Source organism: Corapipo altera, unplaced genomic scaffold (genome assembly GCF_003945725.1).
Source record: "Corapipo altera isolate COAL_440 unplaced genomic scaffold, ASM394572v1 23, whole genome shotgun sequence".
Classification (NCBI taxonomy): Eukaryota; Metazoa; Chordata; class Aves; order Passeriformes; family Pipridae; genus Corapipo; species Corapipo altera.
Window position 1 is genome coordinate 25,349,704 of NW_020884878.1, and position 19,007 is coordinate 25,368,710.

Sequence of the window (19,007 nt, forward strand, 5' to 3'; positions counted from 1 at the left end):
TGTTTCATAGCTAGACCAAAAATATGTAAGCACTAAAAGCTTACTTATTGATCACAAAAGAAAAATACTGAATCCATTACACAGGCACAACAGTTATACTGATAATTAAGTTTTATGGAAACATCAATTAAAACCAGATAGCATGTATCATGATAAAAATTAACTCTAAGGACATAATTCATAGACTCATAGAATCGTTAAGGTTGGAAAAAACCTCTAAGATCAACAAATCCAATAATCAAGTGGCATTGCAAAGTTCACTGCTAAACCATATCCTCAAGTGTCACATCCACACAGCTTTCTGAGGATGGTGACTCCATCGCTTGCCTGGGCAGACTGGTGCAATGCCAAGAGGCAGAGGCACTGGTTTAGCAGAGAAAACAGTTCCGTCTTCCATAGCCCATTCAAAAAAAGTAAGCAAACACAAACACCCATTACAGATACCAAAATCCAGTGCAGCTGTTCCTACCTGTCTTGCTGTTGGAAAACATTCTGTGGGAACAATATGGAGGTGAAGAGGTCGAGCTGTGAGTTGGCTGAAAGCTGGAGTTAGTTCAAAACAGTTTTGAAATAGCGATACCCTTGCAAAGATATAAAGTCCAAGTCTGGCTCTTGACATGGCAACGACCAATCGTCGGACATCCCTTCAGAAAACAAAATCAATCATGTTCTTTTTCGCTGATAAATAGTTGCAATAAAAATAACTAAAAGTACGCTAAAGTCTCAATTAAAGAAAATATAAAATCATCTGCTAAAATACTATTCTGTCTTAAGTTTTTTCCCTACATGCTGTTTCAATAGCTACCAAACCCTAGAACCATTATATAGAACCATATATATAGGTCCATTGTATCAATAATGATATGAAAAAACACCCTTTACTATCTTCCTACACCTCACAAGTAAAGTTGAGAGTAAGCATTGAGAACAAATCCCAACACTATTTTTGTATCACCAAATGAGTAAAGATGAATTTGATAACTCATCTAACTATTGCTGATTAGACAAGTCCTCCTCCATCCCATCCCAAAACAAAAGCACATTTAACCACACATAATAACGCAACTCATGCAATGATCAAACACTTTTGATGCAAAATAAATAAGTCTCACTTACAGGAAAGGATTTATGAGAAAATTTAAGCCTGCATTTGCTCAACAAACATTACAGTCTTAGCATTCTACTTGAAACCAAGTTCAGCCTACCTGTAGTAATATAAACTAATTATAGTATAAGAGCCATTACTAAAGGATTAAGTGATCATGAAGAGGGTACCAGACATTTATAAAAGGAAGTACGTCTCAACTTCATTATATATATAGCATTAAACTTCATTTCTACTACATACCCAAATAATCTAACACTTTTGTACAGGGTACTATAAACATTTCTGTATCTGACACAGAGAACATGTACTTCAATGACACTACAAAAGGTGTTCTTACTTACCTAAGGTGGCCCACAGCTTTGGTACGCACTAGTGAAAGGAGAATATAATCATTTTGTTGACCCTGAAATCTGTCCACAGTTGTTACCTAGAGAATCAAAAACCAAGAAAAAAACCTCCATAGGTTAATCTTTGCGATTTCACTTAAAACATGACACTAAAATTTTAACATCAACTTTGGACTGAGATTGCAGTAAACAAGAATAGAAAAGAAAATGCTTTAACTGTTTTAGTTGGTCTCTAACCAAAAAGTCTGGAGTTTCTTTGCAAGATGTTAGAGGAGTTGTCTGACTAAAAATAGCTTCTTTGTTTTTTTAAATTCAGACAATTAGCAGTGGGGTGCTAATACCAAAAGATTACAGAAAGTCATTGGCTTTATAATACAATTTTAACCTGCAGAATTAGCACCAGACTTTAATAACTATATTCTTTATTTGTTTCGTCAGATTCGTCATATGTTTTATCAAATAATTTCCACCCTGAATGGATCTTCCTAGAGGTGTGGTTTTGGGGATTGCTGCTTTTATTGAGGACAAAATAAATGACAAAATAGAGTTATTCTCTCCCATGTAACCTGTAGTCTTTTCACCTTCACTGACTTCACTCTGTCAAATTACCAACTGGCAGAAACAAAGGCACTTATTACAAAATTCCATAGAACATAGATTAATAAATGTGTAGTAAACCAGGGAATACTTGCACAGGTAGCTGTGAATCTATTAAATTAGTCTTATCGACAGTATGACAATTTAAAAACACAGACAGCAGACCCACTCAATGACTAATATATTTTCAAAGTCACCTTGTTTGGTCGTCCAATCAGTGGATTATTTCCACACCGCTGATTAATGACATCACGGATCAGGTGTTTCTGTCCATTGTATGTTGTCAGGATACTTATCTTGTCTGCAGGATAACCAAGCAGGCACATATACATGAAAACTGCCACAACATACTCTGCTTCACCAAGGTTCTAAAATTTAAAATGAGAGAAAAAGAAAAGAAAAAAATGGAAGACAAAAAAAGGGTTACCCAGCCTGTAAGGTTAAAAAGAATAACACCTGTGACACTGTCATGTATTTAGACAAATATCTTAGTGCTGAAACGTCTCTAGATCTGATAATTCTTTCCTCATTTCATACAAACCATTTTGAAAGAATAAAAGAACCATAAGTAGGTTTAATAACGTTGTTTTAATTCGTCTTCAGAAAACTACTGAAAATATCTACATCAATACTATTGTCAGGCACCAACTGAAACTTTGCAATATTTACTCAAAAAGCTGCAATGACTCACTCTCCAGTAAACTAAAAGTAAGAACTAGTTGAACTAGAATAAAGTCCTTTCATGTATTCATTAGGAAACAGACATCTGGATTATGAAATCCAGTTATTTCTACTGCAGGTCATACCTATTCAATTTCAAATGACCAGCTGTTATTTTGTACATTGTAACTTACTTTCTGTGCCCTTACTTTATAAGTCTGTCCCAAAGAACCACCCTTCTGGCTATAGGAAGTTTTGTTCTATTTCCAGACTGAAGTTATTCATAGCCTGTTTAAATCCATTTTCTGTCAACAAAAATTATCTTTCAGGTTAAGAAGTTGTTCTCAAATGCTGACATTTACTCCTGATCTATTTATACTTGGAATTTTATCCCCACTTGGCGCATGTTTGAATAGGCTGGACATACCAGCTTCATTTATTTTTTCTTACTAAGTGGGCTCTGCATTACTTGGAAAATGCAGTTGCCAGGCATATCAAACACCTGTGGGTGTAAAGCTATTCCACAAATTTTAATCCCCTCTAAGTCTGGAAAGAAAAGCCCAAATTCACAAAGAGAAATAATACATGGTGGCAATCTCTTATCTCATGAAAAACCATGCAATGCCACCAATATACTCCACTAAATATCTTGCAATGCTTAAGATCCTGGGGAAAAAAAAAGTAATAGTAGGAAGAAATAGAGGAGTTTGCACATGAAAGCACTGTTGTAATAACAAATGTGTTCTGTGTCCTCATATCAGTGTTCTTCATCTTCTTTAGCTAAAGAGTGGTCTAAGCAGTGCTCATACTCTCAATTATCAGGCACTCCTTTCAGCTGTTCATCTTCCACTGCACAACTTTTTACTACTTCTGCATTACAGTTTAAAAAACAAAACCAAAAGAAACTCTCCAAACGATTTTGTCCTCAATCTAGAAGTGGGATAAAGTGCATTATGACTCACCATTGCTTTCTTCACTGACAGCAGAATAATTTGTATTAAAATACATTGAGAGGAACCAAAGTAAAACCTATGAATATATTTTACGCCTTTTTTAAAAACAGATTAACATAAGTCTCAGTGATCTTCACAGGGAAAAAATGAATATTAATATTATTATTTAAAAGTCTATTGTTTGCTTTCCATAATATTAAGCAAAATATAAGGTGTTAACTCCATGTTTGAATTAAACTCCTTAACTTGCACACAGCTCCAGCTTCTAACTTTTCCAAAACTCATGAGAACATGAACTAAACATCAGTTTACTGTATTTTGATAGTCTGTCTTCACTGCAGATCTAGTAAGGCATATTCAGAATAAAAGAATTATACATGTAATATTTCTCTTACCTGATAGAAATATGGATTGGGTTCAGACTCTCCTACGCCATTGAAGTCTTCTACATTTATAAGCTGGAAGTCGTACAAAAACCCAGCATTGGCTGTTCTGAACTCTGGCAGGAGCTGCACATGAGGCAAGTTACCCAGATTCTTGTAACGCCAGTTGTAGAGGTTACATAAACTGTTCAAAACCACAGAGACAAACCCCAAAGAGTTAGTTATAGGTTCTCAAACTCATCCAAATAGTTCACATGTACAAAACCCCTTGCTTTCAAGATTAGTGCTTCTGTAGGCTTTCAATGAAAAGAATAACTTTGCTGGGCAGCTGTACATATATAAATGAATTTATTTGAACAAGCTATCCAGCAATATTACTTTTAAGTTGTGATTCTGTTTGGTTCTGTCTCACAGAAAACTTCAGATTTCACTTCAGCGTGGCACACACAGCCTTAAGTCTGTTCTACTTGATCAGATCAAAATTTTGCAAAGAATTCTAGTGGAAATTTTCATGGGTAACAGAACTTAAGGAATATTAACTCTTCTTTACAAAACAGGAGTAAGGAAAAAAAGCATTTTCTGCATTAACAGTTGTAGGATTTCTTACTCTAAAAAGAAATTTATTTTGTTACTTATTTTGTGTATTGCCATGTACTAATATAAGACATGAAGGGAAAGAACCAAAATCTACCTAATTCTGAATCATCTCTGGTATTTATAAGACAGTAATACAACCAAAATGCCTCACTCAGACATGCATAATAATATCCAGACCAGATAATTATAAAGATAATTAAAGATAATTAATGGGTAAGCTACCTCTGATCAAAAAGGACAAAGCATAGGAAGGTGTGGAAAAAAATCCTAGATCAAAAAATTACTTGCAAAATGAAGGAATTCTTGTGCTCTCTTATCACTAAAAAATTCACTGAGAAGTTGCGAAATAGAAGATGGCAAAATAAATGTCATTTACCATTATAGTCAGATAGAATTTGCATTTTAAACTGTCATTCATAAGACTAGAAAATAATATTCTACCCTCTCAACATTTCCTACATGAAAAAAAAATGTTCTCCTTCATATTGTTAACTACATTTTATGCCTAATATAAAGATTTACAACTAAACTTAGAAGAAGTAAGATTTTATATAGAGAAATTTTCTCCTATTTGGTTTTATTTTTCCTTCTTAATATAACACCACAACTATGCAATTTACACAATAAATAAATATGATATTTAAATTACCATAGTGAAATGACAAATACTTAGATAAAAAGAAAAGTTATTTTATTACAGAGATGCAGTATCTCCTTTAATATAAAAAAAGGCTTTATGGTCTTGTGTGGACAATCTAGATGCCAATGAAAGATGCAGTTCTGCTGAAATACTACAAGAAAAGTACCCTTTCACAGAATTAACGGGAATATATACTCAACGCTAAATAAATCAAATCTTTATTTAACCTTGAATATATTAGAAAAGGAAGTTTCTGCAAAGAAGTCTCAGTTGTAAAAAAATCCAAACACTTAAGCATATTAAATTCCTTTAAATATAATTTTCATTGAAGTACTCATGCAACAGAAGAGTAATATTATATAAAAATAACAATGAAGAAAGAAATCTAATTGCTTTTCAGCAAAGTAAAATCTGCCTTCCTAGTCTAAGCTGAAAAAAATTGAACAAAACAACTAAATTCCAGTTTTGCAAACTTCTGTCCTAACAATAAAAAATAAAGTTTCCAAAATTATATGTGCACTACTCCCAATTTCAACCTGGTATTTCCATACAAGCTAGACATGCAATCAGCTGTCTCACCTTGCTCTTGCTCTTCCTTGTGCATCCAAATCAACAGTTGGCACTCCAACACGAACAAACCGTGTAAAAAGAGACTGCTCCATGTTGGAGTATTTTTGAAAAGCCATGTTCTTAATGACTGGTGGCAACTGATGATGGTCACCAATCATAATCCACCGTTTCAAACGACTGAATCCATCCTGGGGGTTCTAGAATTAAAAAATTACACTACTGTAACTATTATGATATAATCCAGGCACTCAATTAAAACACATTAATAGTTAAATTGGCTGCCTTTGTCTAATCTCTAAATTCCAACATTTAAGTTACACTGAACTGCAGTCATTTTAAAGACTATTACTTTCTTTCCAATCAGAGAGTAGAATTCTAAATAAAGTCTTTTTTCTTATAAAACAATAGGTACCTTTATCTGCTAAAATTAGTAGAGAAATATCAGGATAAATATCATATTACATTGCTTTAAAGGCCAAAAGTAACACATTGCCAGAGAACAAAAGGAAGAACTACAATTATAGACACTAGAGTAGTAAAAAAAACCTGGTTACTCCATAGCAGTATTACTCCAGAACTGTCCTTTGAACTTTACTTTCAGGATTCTGAGGTATTGAATATGAAGCATCTGAATGATGACTGATGCATCTGAAACAGTTTAAGTGCTCAGATGTCTGAGGCACAGACTTAACCTGCCTTTCAAGTGTCTCTGCAGTTCATGTGCTTCACCTCTTTACCTCTGTAATTCTCACATGGCCTCTTCCATGACCAGGATGTGCCTCTAACTAATTCTCATCTTGGCTCTTGGACTGAATTCTCTTCAGTATGTTTCGTATATCTCCTTCCAGTTCTGTACCATCCTTTGTGCACCTACGTTACATACTGACAGACCTCATGAAAAAATATAGGGACATAAAAGGAACAGATTGTGTGGGTAACATTACCCAAGAATTAGAATCCTGAAGACTTCTACCTGCCAGACCCTCATTTCTTACACACTCCTGTGATATTTTCCTTTCCCCATGGGAGCACTATTCAAGACAGAACCTAAAGTTCTGTTTCTTGTCACTTGAAGTGGAAGAGCTCTGAAACCGTTTCTGATCAGACAGCAAGGAATGAAAACTGAACTATGGACTGTCCAACTCATAAGTCTGAAAATGCCTTAGTAAGAAAGAGTATGAAAATTATTTTTATTGGTATGGAAAAAAAGAAATCTTTCTTTTTTTTTTTCCCCCCTTCCCGAAAGCTTACAGCTCTGGAGAAGACCAAGCATTCTATATAGTCGTTCTGCTCTTAGCAGCAATTTTAATCTTACACAGAGAGCTCACCAAACAAAGCAGTTTTTAAAAATTTCTTTCTGAATTGCAACTGAAGAAATCAAGTGCTGCTACTCTGGAAGCCTAGATCTTTACGTTTCGTTAAAAGAAACCCACTCAATTTTCAAGGATTATTTGGATGGCTCATGTAAATATACTAATGGAATCCCCCAGAATACGCCTCTCTGGTGAAATAGTCTGCTTTAATTACACAAACTCTTCAGTTTCTGCATTTCTCATCTATTTTCCCTCTCACTTATTTTCCCTCACCGGCCTGATGTAGCTGGTTATTCAATGCTCATTCAAGCATTTAAAAAAATCTGTAAGATGCTTATTTCACTAAATAAAATAATTTCATAATCAATGTGACAGCTCTTACTGCCTACTCAAACAGCAAATATCAGTTCTGAGTTACTTTCTGCACAAGATATTTTCCATTTTAATATTCACTATTGTTCAAGAACACAGACTCTTGTTTATAATTTTTTGAAATGTGTTTTATATTTCAAGTCTAACCTGCAACAGAAGAGGTATAAAGGTTTCTATCTCCAGGATCTGAGCAGACTCTTCCATTAAGATGTTGTCATACTGAGAAAAAAAAAATAAAGAGATGTCCATACAGATAGAAATACAAATTAATGTAGTTATTCAGGCTACCATTATTCATTCCGTTTTTGATGGCTGGAACAGTTACAGCAGGAATAGACAAAATATCAGTATTACCAAAAGGATGAAATCCTACCACATCAATGGCAGATCCATCCATACCAATCAGGGCTTACATCTAGAAGGAATCCATGACTGAACCACATTACATGCTTCCTATATGGCATAACCCATCCACAAGAGAAAAGCTTTCTGCAGTGGAGCAAACTAATTTGGTATCTTTGCACTGAAGGTGAAGAGGAGCCATTTTGTGATCCAATACACTGCATTATCAGCGAAAGAATTACTGGTGTCTGGCTTTTGTCAGAAAAAAAGTCTGCACTGAATTAATAGTTATGGTTACCACCGCAGAGTGAAAACAGCATTGCATCATGGTTCTTTTTCCTCAAATGGTTAATTCTTTAGGTAACTAAAGTTCTAAAGGCCATGCTTTTCATCCCAATTCTGCCTCTATTTTATTAATCCTATCACTGCTGCTTATCACTGAATATAGCAAAACTAACTTTTTTTTTGAATGCACTATTAAGCATTTTTCATATATACAATAACTTGAAAATTATTTCAGAAGTTACATTTTTCTTCAGTAAAATTACAAATTGAAACACACTGGTAAAAAAATGCAACTCAAAATAATCTAGCTGCCTAGATTTAGGGCAGATAAAAAGGTTTATACAGGGCTGGGGGGGACCAACATTAAAATCAAGTAGTATAGTAACACTAGTATAATCATTACTTTGAAGCCTAATTCAACCAGGTCACGTCGTTTCAGAGCAGCATGAGTACAAGTCATAGCAATGATTTTTGCTTCTTTCACCAACAGGTATTTGGATCTATCCAGGCCACTGCGGAGAAGTTCAAATGCTCTGAATTCCTATGGAGGACAAAAGAAAATTCTTGAAAGTCAAAATACAAAAAAATATAACTTATAAAATATATCCACTCAAACTACCTGGCCACCTTCTTAATATAATTAAACAAGGAAGTTATGAAGGTATCTACTGATATCAATCTAATCTGAATAATTTACTGTGGTTTCCAGGTTTTGCATATTTCAAAAAACAATCTTTTAAAAACCTGTCAAAGAATTCTGTGAACATGTGTGCATATAAAAATTTGCAGACGATTATTCAATTAATTCTGAGGAACCCTCTCAGAATCCCCTAAAATTTTGTTTCCTACTTTACTGAAGTAAATTCAGTATTGCAAAGTTAATACACAATTAATATGACTAAATGATACAAAAAAATCACCTTTGCCCTAACTTTGAAAAGCCTCTCAAGCAATTCTGGCAAAAACAGAAGATAACCTAAAAGTAACTTAAACAGATTATCTGATTAAAGGCAATTCACTGTACATACGAAGACCCTGTAAGGATCAGAGGAGGACAGATAGGTGTACCAATCCTAGTAACCTAATTAGTAAAAATGGAACATGCAGAACGGCTGCTTCCCAAGATCAAATTAAAAGAGATTAGACCCAGATCTCTATCACAAAACATATCTATACCACTCAAAGGTGGAAATTCTCACCTTGCAGGCTAATGAAGCTGCCTAGAAGTATATATTTCTTCTAGGATGTTGGGCAAATGAGAATTTTGGGACCATGTAAAGTTTATAGGCAAATCTATAGGATCAGCCAGATCCAGCTACCTTTAACAGTCACGTCTTACCTCAAGCTGAGTGAATATTTTTTTAATATGTCTAAAACACCCTTCAGCAATTTCCATATCTTCTTCATAGGATTTGCCTTTGAAAACTGGTTGAGGAGCATTTGCAAAATACTGGTGAAAAGGAAACAAACTGGAGACATCTGTGACCTCTGGTAACTTTCCACCTTTAACTTTCACTTTGCTGATATACTCTTCCCAACGAGACATTACCTGTGGCAAAGACAAGTGTCATACTGACGTGGTTTTATATCACCGAATTTTTGGCAATGTGTAGGCTTGCATACATAGCATTAAAAAAAAATATCACAAAAGTAAGGTATATTTAAATTAGCATTTGAAATTGTGTCAGGATGACATTTTCGAAGTTGTGGAGGGTTGAGCTTGGCTGGCTACCTCATTCCCACCCCAAACAGTGAGCATCTCTGACTCCCCCTCCTCAACAGGACAGGGGGAAAAACGGTGGAAAAGCTTACGGGCTGAGATAAAGATAGAGAGATAAAGACAGCAAGTAGCATCACAGGCAAAAAAGACTTGACTTGTGGAAAATTATCTTCTTTTACTGCTTATTAAAAACAGAGTAAGATGGTGAGCAACAAAGCCAAAAACAAACCTACTTTTCTTCTCACTCTCCCTTTCTTCCCAGGTTCAATTTCACTTCTTCATTCCCAATTTTTCTACCTCCTCCCCAACCGAGCAGTGCAGAAAGAATGGTGCTGTCATTAAAGTTTGTAACACCATATCTCTGCCACCTCTTCCTCCTTAGACTTCTCCCCTGTTCCAGCATGGGATTTCAACAGGCTGCAGCTTCCTTCAGGACATATCCACCTGCTCAGCGTGAGGTACTCCATGGGCTACTCATCTGCTCTGAGACAGTCCTCCATGGGCTGCAGGTAAGACAACCTGCTTTACTATGATCCTCTCCTTGAGCTGTGGAGGAACCTCTGCTCTGGTGCCTGGAGCAACTTCTGCCCCTTCTTTTCCTTCTGACCTGGGTGCATGGGGTTGTTCCTCACACTTACCTCTCTGCCCTCAGCTGCTGCAGTGGTTTTTGACCTGTTCTCAGAGAGGCTTTCACAGAGGCACCACCAGTGTCGCTGATGGGCTCAGCTTTGGCCAGCGGTGAGTCTGTTGGAGCTGGCTGTGTCCAGCACAGGGCACTACCAAAACCTTGCCACATAAGCCCAGTACAGAAGTAATTTATTATCTCCACTTACACTCTTTGCTTTAAATACAAACTGGGATTCATTTAGGAGGAAACTCAGTCAGAAGATGAGCTTTAGCAGTGCTCTCAGCACACTTCAACACCTAATGTCCATTTAATGTTAAGACCCACACTAAGGCTAGCCCAGAGTAACTTTTGTAAAAACATATACAGTGGATGCATTTAATGCTAAGTACTACTCTACAGGTCTTCTTATGCAACACTAATTGCTAATGTAGATGTGTCACTGAAAAATACATGGAGGGGAAATGAGGGATACACAGTATACAAAAAAAAAAATCACCATTTTGTACACTAAACATTTGATTTCACATTGGCATTTAATGCCATAAAAGCCTTCTAGCAGGACCATCAAGTAGCTGCTCCAATGCTGGTTGAAAATGTAAAGCAGCCCACAGATTTTCTTATCTGAAGAAGTTTCAGATTAGAATCTTGCCAGCAGTCATGAAGGGCAGCAATGCTAGCCTTTCAATTGGTGAGTCATCAGGCAGGATTTGAAACACAGCAATACAAGCAAGTTATGTAGTAATTTTAATTTTGGTTGGTATTGTATTGTGAACCACCAAGGAAAAAGCATTTTATTTTTACACGCAACTCTGAAAAATTCACTGCAATTTTTACAAAGTGTTGCATAACATATTTAGGTCATACAGTCTATGTAGAAATATTTCAATCCTTACTTGGTATAAGAAAAAGTGGCCAGCTGTTTCACAAGTGTAAGAAACATCTCCTGGGACTCCAAGACTCTCTTGTAGTCGCCCAACTTCTCGTAGAAGTTCAAGTCTTCGAGCCAGCACATAATTAACTCTTCCATACCTAAGAAACGGGTTAAATATAACACCATTTTTAAGTGTATTTAATTCAAAACTGTTTTATCTAAGTATCACAATGAGAAATAAAAAACCCCAAGAATTTGCTACATGCTGTATATTTTTATCAATTGAGCCCTAACAATCCACAAAGCCATGCAAGAATCAGCGCTTTAGATAAAGCTCTTTTTATCCTACACTTCAACTGAAGTTCCCTAAGTGTTAATAATACATTCTCATGATGTACCTGTGAAGCAGAAAAGCATTACTTCCCATGTACTGTTTAGAAACTAGGGTACATTACACACAAGTCTATGGACCGTCATAAACAAAACCCATACCCAGAGTTTCAGCAGGAAAAGGCTTACTTCCTTTGGCAATATACAAAATGTCATGCGATAATTAGCACACCACAACAGGCAGGTCTGCACTCACTCATAAGAGATCCTGTACTCCTACATGCCTATTGAATAGCTTCTATGACTTTTATAATCAGTCTGTAACCTACTCGTTCCATTCTTCCTTCTCTTACACAATTCAAGCCACATTTTTTTCCTTTATGAATCAAATTCATGAACTCCTCCCCTCCCAGAATCATTAAAAGAACAAAAATCAGTGAATCAGATTTTCTGTAAAAGAAGACTAATTTAGACGTGTTACAAATGGGTGGAATTAAAGAAGTGAGAGGAACAGGACACTTTCTTTTGAAAATGCATAAATACTTAAAACCTCAAATGTGAATAATGGCTAACTTTCAAGCTCTTATTAAACTTACTATTCATAAAATATGCTTTCTGCACAGAAAATACTCGGCACTACCTCTGTCACAATGAGTTCTATTGTCTTATTTAGAAGAGCATTAAAGCTGGAGATTTGAATTTACTAAGATACAACTGAATACAATATTGCTGACAACTGGCAAAACCCAAGACTATGGAGAAGGAACTATGACAATTAAGATCCTTGATATACTAGTTTTTTCTTTGTCAACAGCTCTAATCCATTATAATTAGAAGTGGCCGCAACCAAGTTGTGAGATTTTTTTTCCCACTCACACTTCCCGTGACCTCTTATTTCTCACAATTTAAGTCATATGTCCTCTTTTATGTATTCGTTCATTCCTACAAAAATTTTCTTTAGCTGATCCCCTTTGTGCTTCAGTGACAGTACCAGTTTAATCAGCTCCTCTCCACCTCATGTTCTTATACCCCCTGCTGTGTTTTGCTGTGCTTGCAGAGGGTGCAAAAAAAGAACACCAAGCTTGCAAGCAGGACAAATTCCTTAAGCAGTATTGTGCCCTCAAAAGCAACCTGATGCAGAAAAAACATGAACTCAGAAGCAACCTAAAAACAAACATAAGGCATATGAGAAATAAACTTCTCACAGTAGTGCAGCCCACTTTCAAATATATTCCTCAACCTTTACCCCTCCCTCCCAAACTGCCAGAACCCGTAGCACCTGCAGTAATATCCCATAGGTCCAAAGTTACCTTGAAAAAGTATGAAAAGAGTCAATGTAGAGTGTCTCAAACAAAACTCCTTTTAATAATGAGCACTACTGTTCAAGGAATATACTAAACTATGGATATTACTAAATAAATATATGCTATGGCATCGTATCACTAAGATTTTGGCTACCAAATTTCTGGAATAATTTGACTATATCAAAGCATTCAAATTAAAAGAAAAAATCACAAGGTATTTATTTTGCTAAATGTTCAACTATGTATACGTGGGTAGCTTCTAGTGACTACATGTAATTTTTACTACAGCTTTTGAATTCAAAGTATTGCTATGAGAATCCAGTACTGGACAGTTCAAATATTTCCAGTGCACGACCATTATATCCGTGCTTACACTTATGAATGTGTTTAATCCTACTGACGTCAATTGGACTAACACCTGACAAACATATAAATATTTAGGAGAAAAGAATCTTAAGTCTTTATACTGATACAGAGTTGATAGCTTTCCTTATGTATGTATATTTCAATATGTTATCAATGAAATATTGCTTAACCTCAAAGTTGTTTATCTGAAGAATTAAAAGCATAAAGTTTAATTTTATTTTTTTGTTTATTAATGTAACATTCACTGTAAGACTAGAAGTGATATCATATTTGCAAAAAAAATTGCAGCTCCAAAAACCTACCTTTATCATTTTAACTTCTCTCACAGATTAATTCTATAAAAGGTATATGAGCCCAAAAATTATAATGGACTACTTTTATTCAAGCAGTTGAGTTTGTCAAGAAGCAACTGCCTGATTCTGCCTTTAGATTCTCAAGGGAGCACAGTTTCTGCAGCAGGTAATAACCAAAATTACTGAACCCTGTATGGAAAACTAGTATACCCTGTGTTACTGAGATTCAAAAATATGAGAAAGGTAAAAACTTGTCAAACACAGTTCCTTGCACATTTACATGGGAGGTAGAGTGGATTCAACACACACATCTTGTTACAATGTTTATGTAAGTGAGTTTATCATTAGCACCTCCTTTCTCACCTGCTGAAATCTTTCTCTGTCTCTAATTCCTCCTCTCCATGACCCAGACGCAGAAGGTGACGCTCATCAATGTCTAGAGCCATGATTTTTTCAAACAGCTGGTTCAAGGCCTAAAGATTGACAAGAACAGGAGACAAGGTAGTTTTTAGAAGATTCAGAGGCTCTTGTAGAGGAAAACTGAGGAATCACTGGTAAGCAAGCTAGGAAATTATAACTCTTTTAGTATAAATGGAAGCTGAAACAAAGTTAATATTGAAACTTAATCTTGACAGCAGGGAAATTAGCCTACTAACATTCTTGTATTCCTATACTTTATATAATAATTAAATTGGATTTTACAATTTTAAAATTTAATTCTATCACATAGTTAACTTAGTTGATAAATCCATCAGTTTAAAAAACTGCCTCAAGAGGCACACTTTGTAAGCATTGATTGTTGTTAGATGAATTTAAACAATTTAACTTTTACTGTGCACTAGAAGAGTATGATCTGGTACTGACTATCAGGTGCTGTGACTATTCCATTTGGATAAATAAATTTTGCTTAACTATACTTCAAGGTGTTCTCCCTTAAACTCTTCAATTCTCTAATTGCTTAATATCAACTGTCTAATTCAGAGGAATTGTCTATCTCAAAGGAGCAACTTTGTAAGTGCTGCATCATCAAGTTATGAAACTAAGAATAAACATAGGTGAGATGCACTTCCAGCTGGAAGTCATGCATCAAAGCATAGGGAACAAACCCTGCTGAGATACAGTTTATGTCTCGAGGTACAATTTCAAGATCATGTCCTCATAGAAGTCTTGTCTGGTAAGAAGTCTCCTACCTGCCCCAGAGTATTTCCTTCCCCTTCTCCTCAACAAATAACGCTCTCAATTCTTTCTCTAAACTTCACTACCTGTCACTCTCCCACAGCTCATTGCAGATTGGCCTTTATTATTCCAGGCTGTAATTCCTCACCAAAGCAAAGCCCTCTACACCATTCTTTGATCAACATTGTAAGTGCCTGACCCTGTTTTGATGAGAAAAGATGAAATGTTTTTGAAGTGGTATTTCAGTTAAAACAGCTCATAACTTAGACAATACAGGATAATTAGGGAGACCAGGAAACAGATAACCCTGGTTTCCAAACAAATCGTTCCAAACCAGATGCAGATTCCACAGAATATAGAATATGCTGAGTTGGAAGGGACCCATCAGGATCGCTGAGTCCAACTCCTGGTCCTGCATAGGACACCCCAAGAATCGCACCATGTGCCTGAGAGCATTGTCCAAATGCTTCTTTAACTCAGACAGGATTGGTGCTGTGACAACTTCCCTGGGGAGCCTGTTCCAGTGGCCGGCCCCCCTCTGGGTGAAAAACCTTTTTCCTGATATCCAACCTAAACCTCCCCTGACACAACTTCATGCTGTTTCCATGGGTACTGTCACTGGTCATGAAAGTGAAGAGATCAGTGCCTGCCCCTTCTCATCCCTTCACAAGGAAGTTGTGACTGTGATGAGGTCCCCTCAGTCTCGTCTTCTCCAGGTTGAACAGATTAAGTGTCCTCAGCTGCTTCTTTTACGGCTTCTCCTCCAGATCCTTCACCATCGTTGTAGCCCTCCTCTGGATGCTCTCTAATAGCTTAATGTCTTTTTTATATTGTGGTGCCCAAAACTGCACACAGTACTCAAGGTGAGGTGACATGAGTCCCAAGTAGAGTGAGAAATTTAGAGTAAGACTCTTTAAGACTTTTAACATTATTTTTTTTAGTTTACATATACTTGAGAAATAGCTGTTAGACTCAATCTCTTATGAATGGGAAGCAAACAATCAGCTGAAGAGGCCTTCCCTTAGGAACATGAAGCACAGAGCAACCAGTGTATGAGAAAGTTAATTAGTAAAATCTGGCATGCACACAATGAACGTGCAACTGTAAGAACTGAGCAGAGACTTTCTCAAAATAGTTTCTAATTTCTACCTCCAATCAGTTAAATGTATTAAAAACTTCCGATAAATAGCTCAAAACTACACACCTCAAATTCAAAAATTTAATTTCACATTATGAAAATGGCAAAACTACACACAAGCCAACTCAAGCTTTCATTTTTAAGAGACAACTGCAATCCCAAAATACTAATTTCAATACCTACTGTTCTTATAGACTGTAATTACAAGAAAATTTCACACATGATTGACACTTTACCTGATTAGAGTGGGTAACTATAAGCGTTCGTTGTTCTGGGAAATTATGATAAAGATTGGATATTATCTGGACTGCTACATCAGTTTTTCCAGTACCTGGTGGACCCACTACCTAAAATGAAACACAATTAAAAAAATTAAAGCCAAACAAAAATCAATACATTATCAGAATACTGCACAATAAAAAACATTTAGTCAGTTGGGAAAATAACTCAGAACAATCTCAAACTGTATTGACAATATACATTGCTTCCTGGCTTTGCTGAACTTCAAGACCAAATACAATGTATCATAAAAGACTCATTCAGACTAGTTAGGGAGATTCCTGACTAAAAGGAATATGGTAATCCAGCATATGAAGTAGATTGGTTTCACTACCCATGAAAACAGACCTCCTCAGAGAAAAAAGGTAGTTTAGCCTCAGAACCAGCTGAACATGGGGGAAACAGCGAAAAGAGCATCAAGACACACGCAACTGAAAAAGAGTCACGTAACACAGACATAAAGAACAGGGGGAAAAAAAAGAGAGCTCATTTCTTTTATTTACTCAAAAATCTACAACTGAATTTACCTAAAGCCAGAATTAAATAAATAAGATAACAGAATCCCTAAAAATACCATAGTTAGTCCAGGCTGCATTCCCGCACGTATAGCTTCAATCTGAGTATGGGTAAATTGAATAGTATTGCTGTAACAAAGCAAAACAACATCAGATAAATGATAGACTTTGCCAACAGTTTTGATAAAAGCAATTGTTTTAACAAGTTTTATTTAAATTATTGGCTAAATCACTCCAGAACTACACACTTACAAACTCTTGCATAAATTAAATCAACATTGCAACTATCTTCTTTATAGACACAACAGTCTTGCAATTTCTAAGCAAGATAATAAATCATGTTGTCCATGTGACAACAAATTTATCCCATCTAAAAGACTGTTTGTCTTTATTTATTATTTGCAGAGAATGCTGTAAAATTATTTAGGTATGATTTTCCTAATATTCAAAATCCTGAGACAAAAAAATACTATCAGACAGTATTTCTCTCTGTTCTTCAAGTCAATTTTTTAATAGAGAGGGGATAATAGAATAGTTTCATTTAAATATAAAACAAATCAGTCTCATTTCTGAATATGAACTGCTACGCATGTGTTATTATTTTAAAATAAGTTCTCATCCATTTATTACCGTTTTGGTTGATTATATGGATACGGTCCCCTGTTTGGAATGACATGAGGCTCTACAATTAGTGTTTTAGCTTCTTCAGAGTTTTCTTCATTTCCATCCTCTTTTCTTTTTGTTCCTTTACCTCCCTTTATTGGGAAAGTTATCCTGTAACACATAACTTAAGGTTACACTTAAATGTGTTTAATACAACACAGACTGTCTTAAAAGTTCATACAGAAATATTTCTTTATCACCATTAAGACAAACTTTCACACAATAAGGAAACAAGTGCTGCAAATGACCAAGTACTAATGAGGATAAAGAAAAGAAATTACAAATAAAATTGATGAAGTTGATTAGACAAAAAGTATGTCAAAAGCACTATTTTCATAGCTTGAAAAGGCAGGAGCAGTGCTGAGAGCCAGCTAGAAAAAGATGTGTCAATGTTCTAAATTGCCACAAAACATGAAGCCTTTTATCCTCCCATTTCAATTTTTTATAGCCTTCTGTATATGTTAGCAAGCTTCTCTAATTCAGAAACAAATCACAGGTGAAGGAATCCCAATGCCTATTCAACTATCTCCAGACAAAAATGAAGATATCTGTAACAGTAAATCTCTTAGTTTCTTTACAGGACAAATGCAGCAGTACAAACAGCAATAGCTCTTCATAAAGAGCAATATCTGTCAATCTGTGAACTGAAAATGAACACTAAATCATTGAGGAAAATTGTGAGATCTTTTCTTGATAACTTCAGACTACTTTTATATCATTATATAGTGTTAGTGCCTTCTCCATAAAAATTCTTCATGTAGTGTTTCCAAAAAAAGCATGGAAGATTACCTTCATGCTTTTCAAGATTCAATTTAGCCATGATAAAAGATGGACTGGTGCACAGGAAAGACATCTTTTCCCACCCCAAATCCATTCCTTCAAAAGGAAACATATTTCACTTCTCATTAACTTATAAGTGAGAAAAAGATACAGTTTCTTCAGCTGAAGAACCTGTTCTCCAATACTATGCATTGTGAAACTCAGTTGCCAAAGTTCAAGGAGGTGCACCAGGAGAGACAGAACTGTCAAGTCTCCAAACAGCACCACCGAAACAAAACGTGTAGATGACACTTAGCTGTCACAAAGGCAGGTATCTTATTTCAGAAACCATTTCTAAAATAAAATAAGCAATATGGGATTCAGACTTAACCCCTTGTTTTGTGTGAATGGTGTTTCCAAAAGCTCAAATTTTAACTGTTGTTGAAATTCCTGTTCTTAGCTTGCTTTAATGAGACATATAAGGAAAATATGTAATTAAAATTCTTTAGGCTGACCTTGAGGAGGCTAGATAACATAATGCAGAAGTGAATAGTACAGAAGTGAATACTACATGTCTTGATTCTATCTCTTACTTTTGTTTCTCCCATATATTCCATAGGTTGATCTACAAGCAATGCTCTGATGCATTTTTGTACAGAAGAGAACAGAAACTGGTCTTGAGCCTAACTGTAGTACAGTTAACTCTGTCACGTAACTAAGTCTTAACATATCTTAAAAGAAAGAGCATCTCCCCTCAACCCCTGAACATAACTCCACCTGACAACACATTTCAGCAAG

The 19,007-nt window shown here is 35.6% G+C and overlaps 1 protein-coding gene across 1 annotated transcript in view; it reads right to left on the reverse strand.

The window, feature by feature from the left end:
- Positions 1-19,007, reverse strand: part of AQR (aquarius intron-binding spliceosomal factor) — a 49,331-nt gene that overhangs the window by 4,782 nt on the left and 25,542 nt on the right. Inside the window, exons 21-33 of the mRNA XM_027638018.1 lie at positions 17,418-17,561; positions 16,847-16,916; positions 16,230-16,340; positions 14,043-14,152; positions 11,409-11,544; positions 9,507-9,716; positions 8,571-8,708; positions 7,688-7,759; positions 5,865-6,052; positions 4,061-4,232; positions 2,250-2,420; positions 1,450-1,535; positions 470-644 (exon numbers count right to left, since the gene is read on the reverse strand). Of these exons, the coding sequence (XP_027493819.1) occupies positions 470-644; positions 1,450-1,535; positions 2,250-2,420; positions 4,061-4,232; positions 5,865-6,052; positions 7,688-7,759; positions 8,571-8,708; positions 9,507-9,716; positions 11,409-11,544; positions 14,043-14,152; positions 16,230-16,340; positions 16,847-16,916; positions 17,418-17,561 (1,783 nt within the window). The remainder of the gene's footprint in view (positions 1-469; positions 645-1,449; positions 1,536-2,249; positions 2,421-4,060; positions 4,233-5,864; positions 6,053-7,687; positions 7,760-8,570; positions 8,709-9,506; positions 9,717-11,408; positions 11,545-14,042; positions 14,153-16,229; positions 16,341-16,846; positions 16,917-17,417; positions 17,562-19,007) is intronic.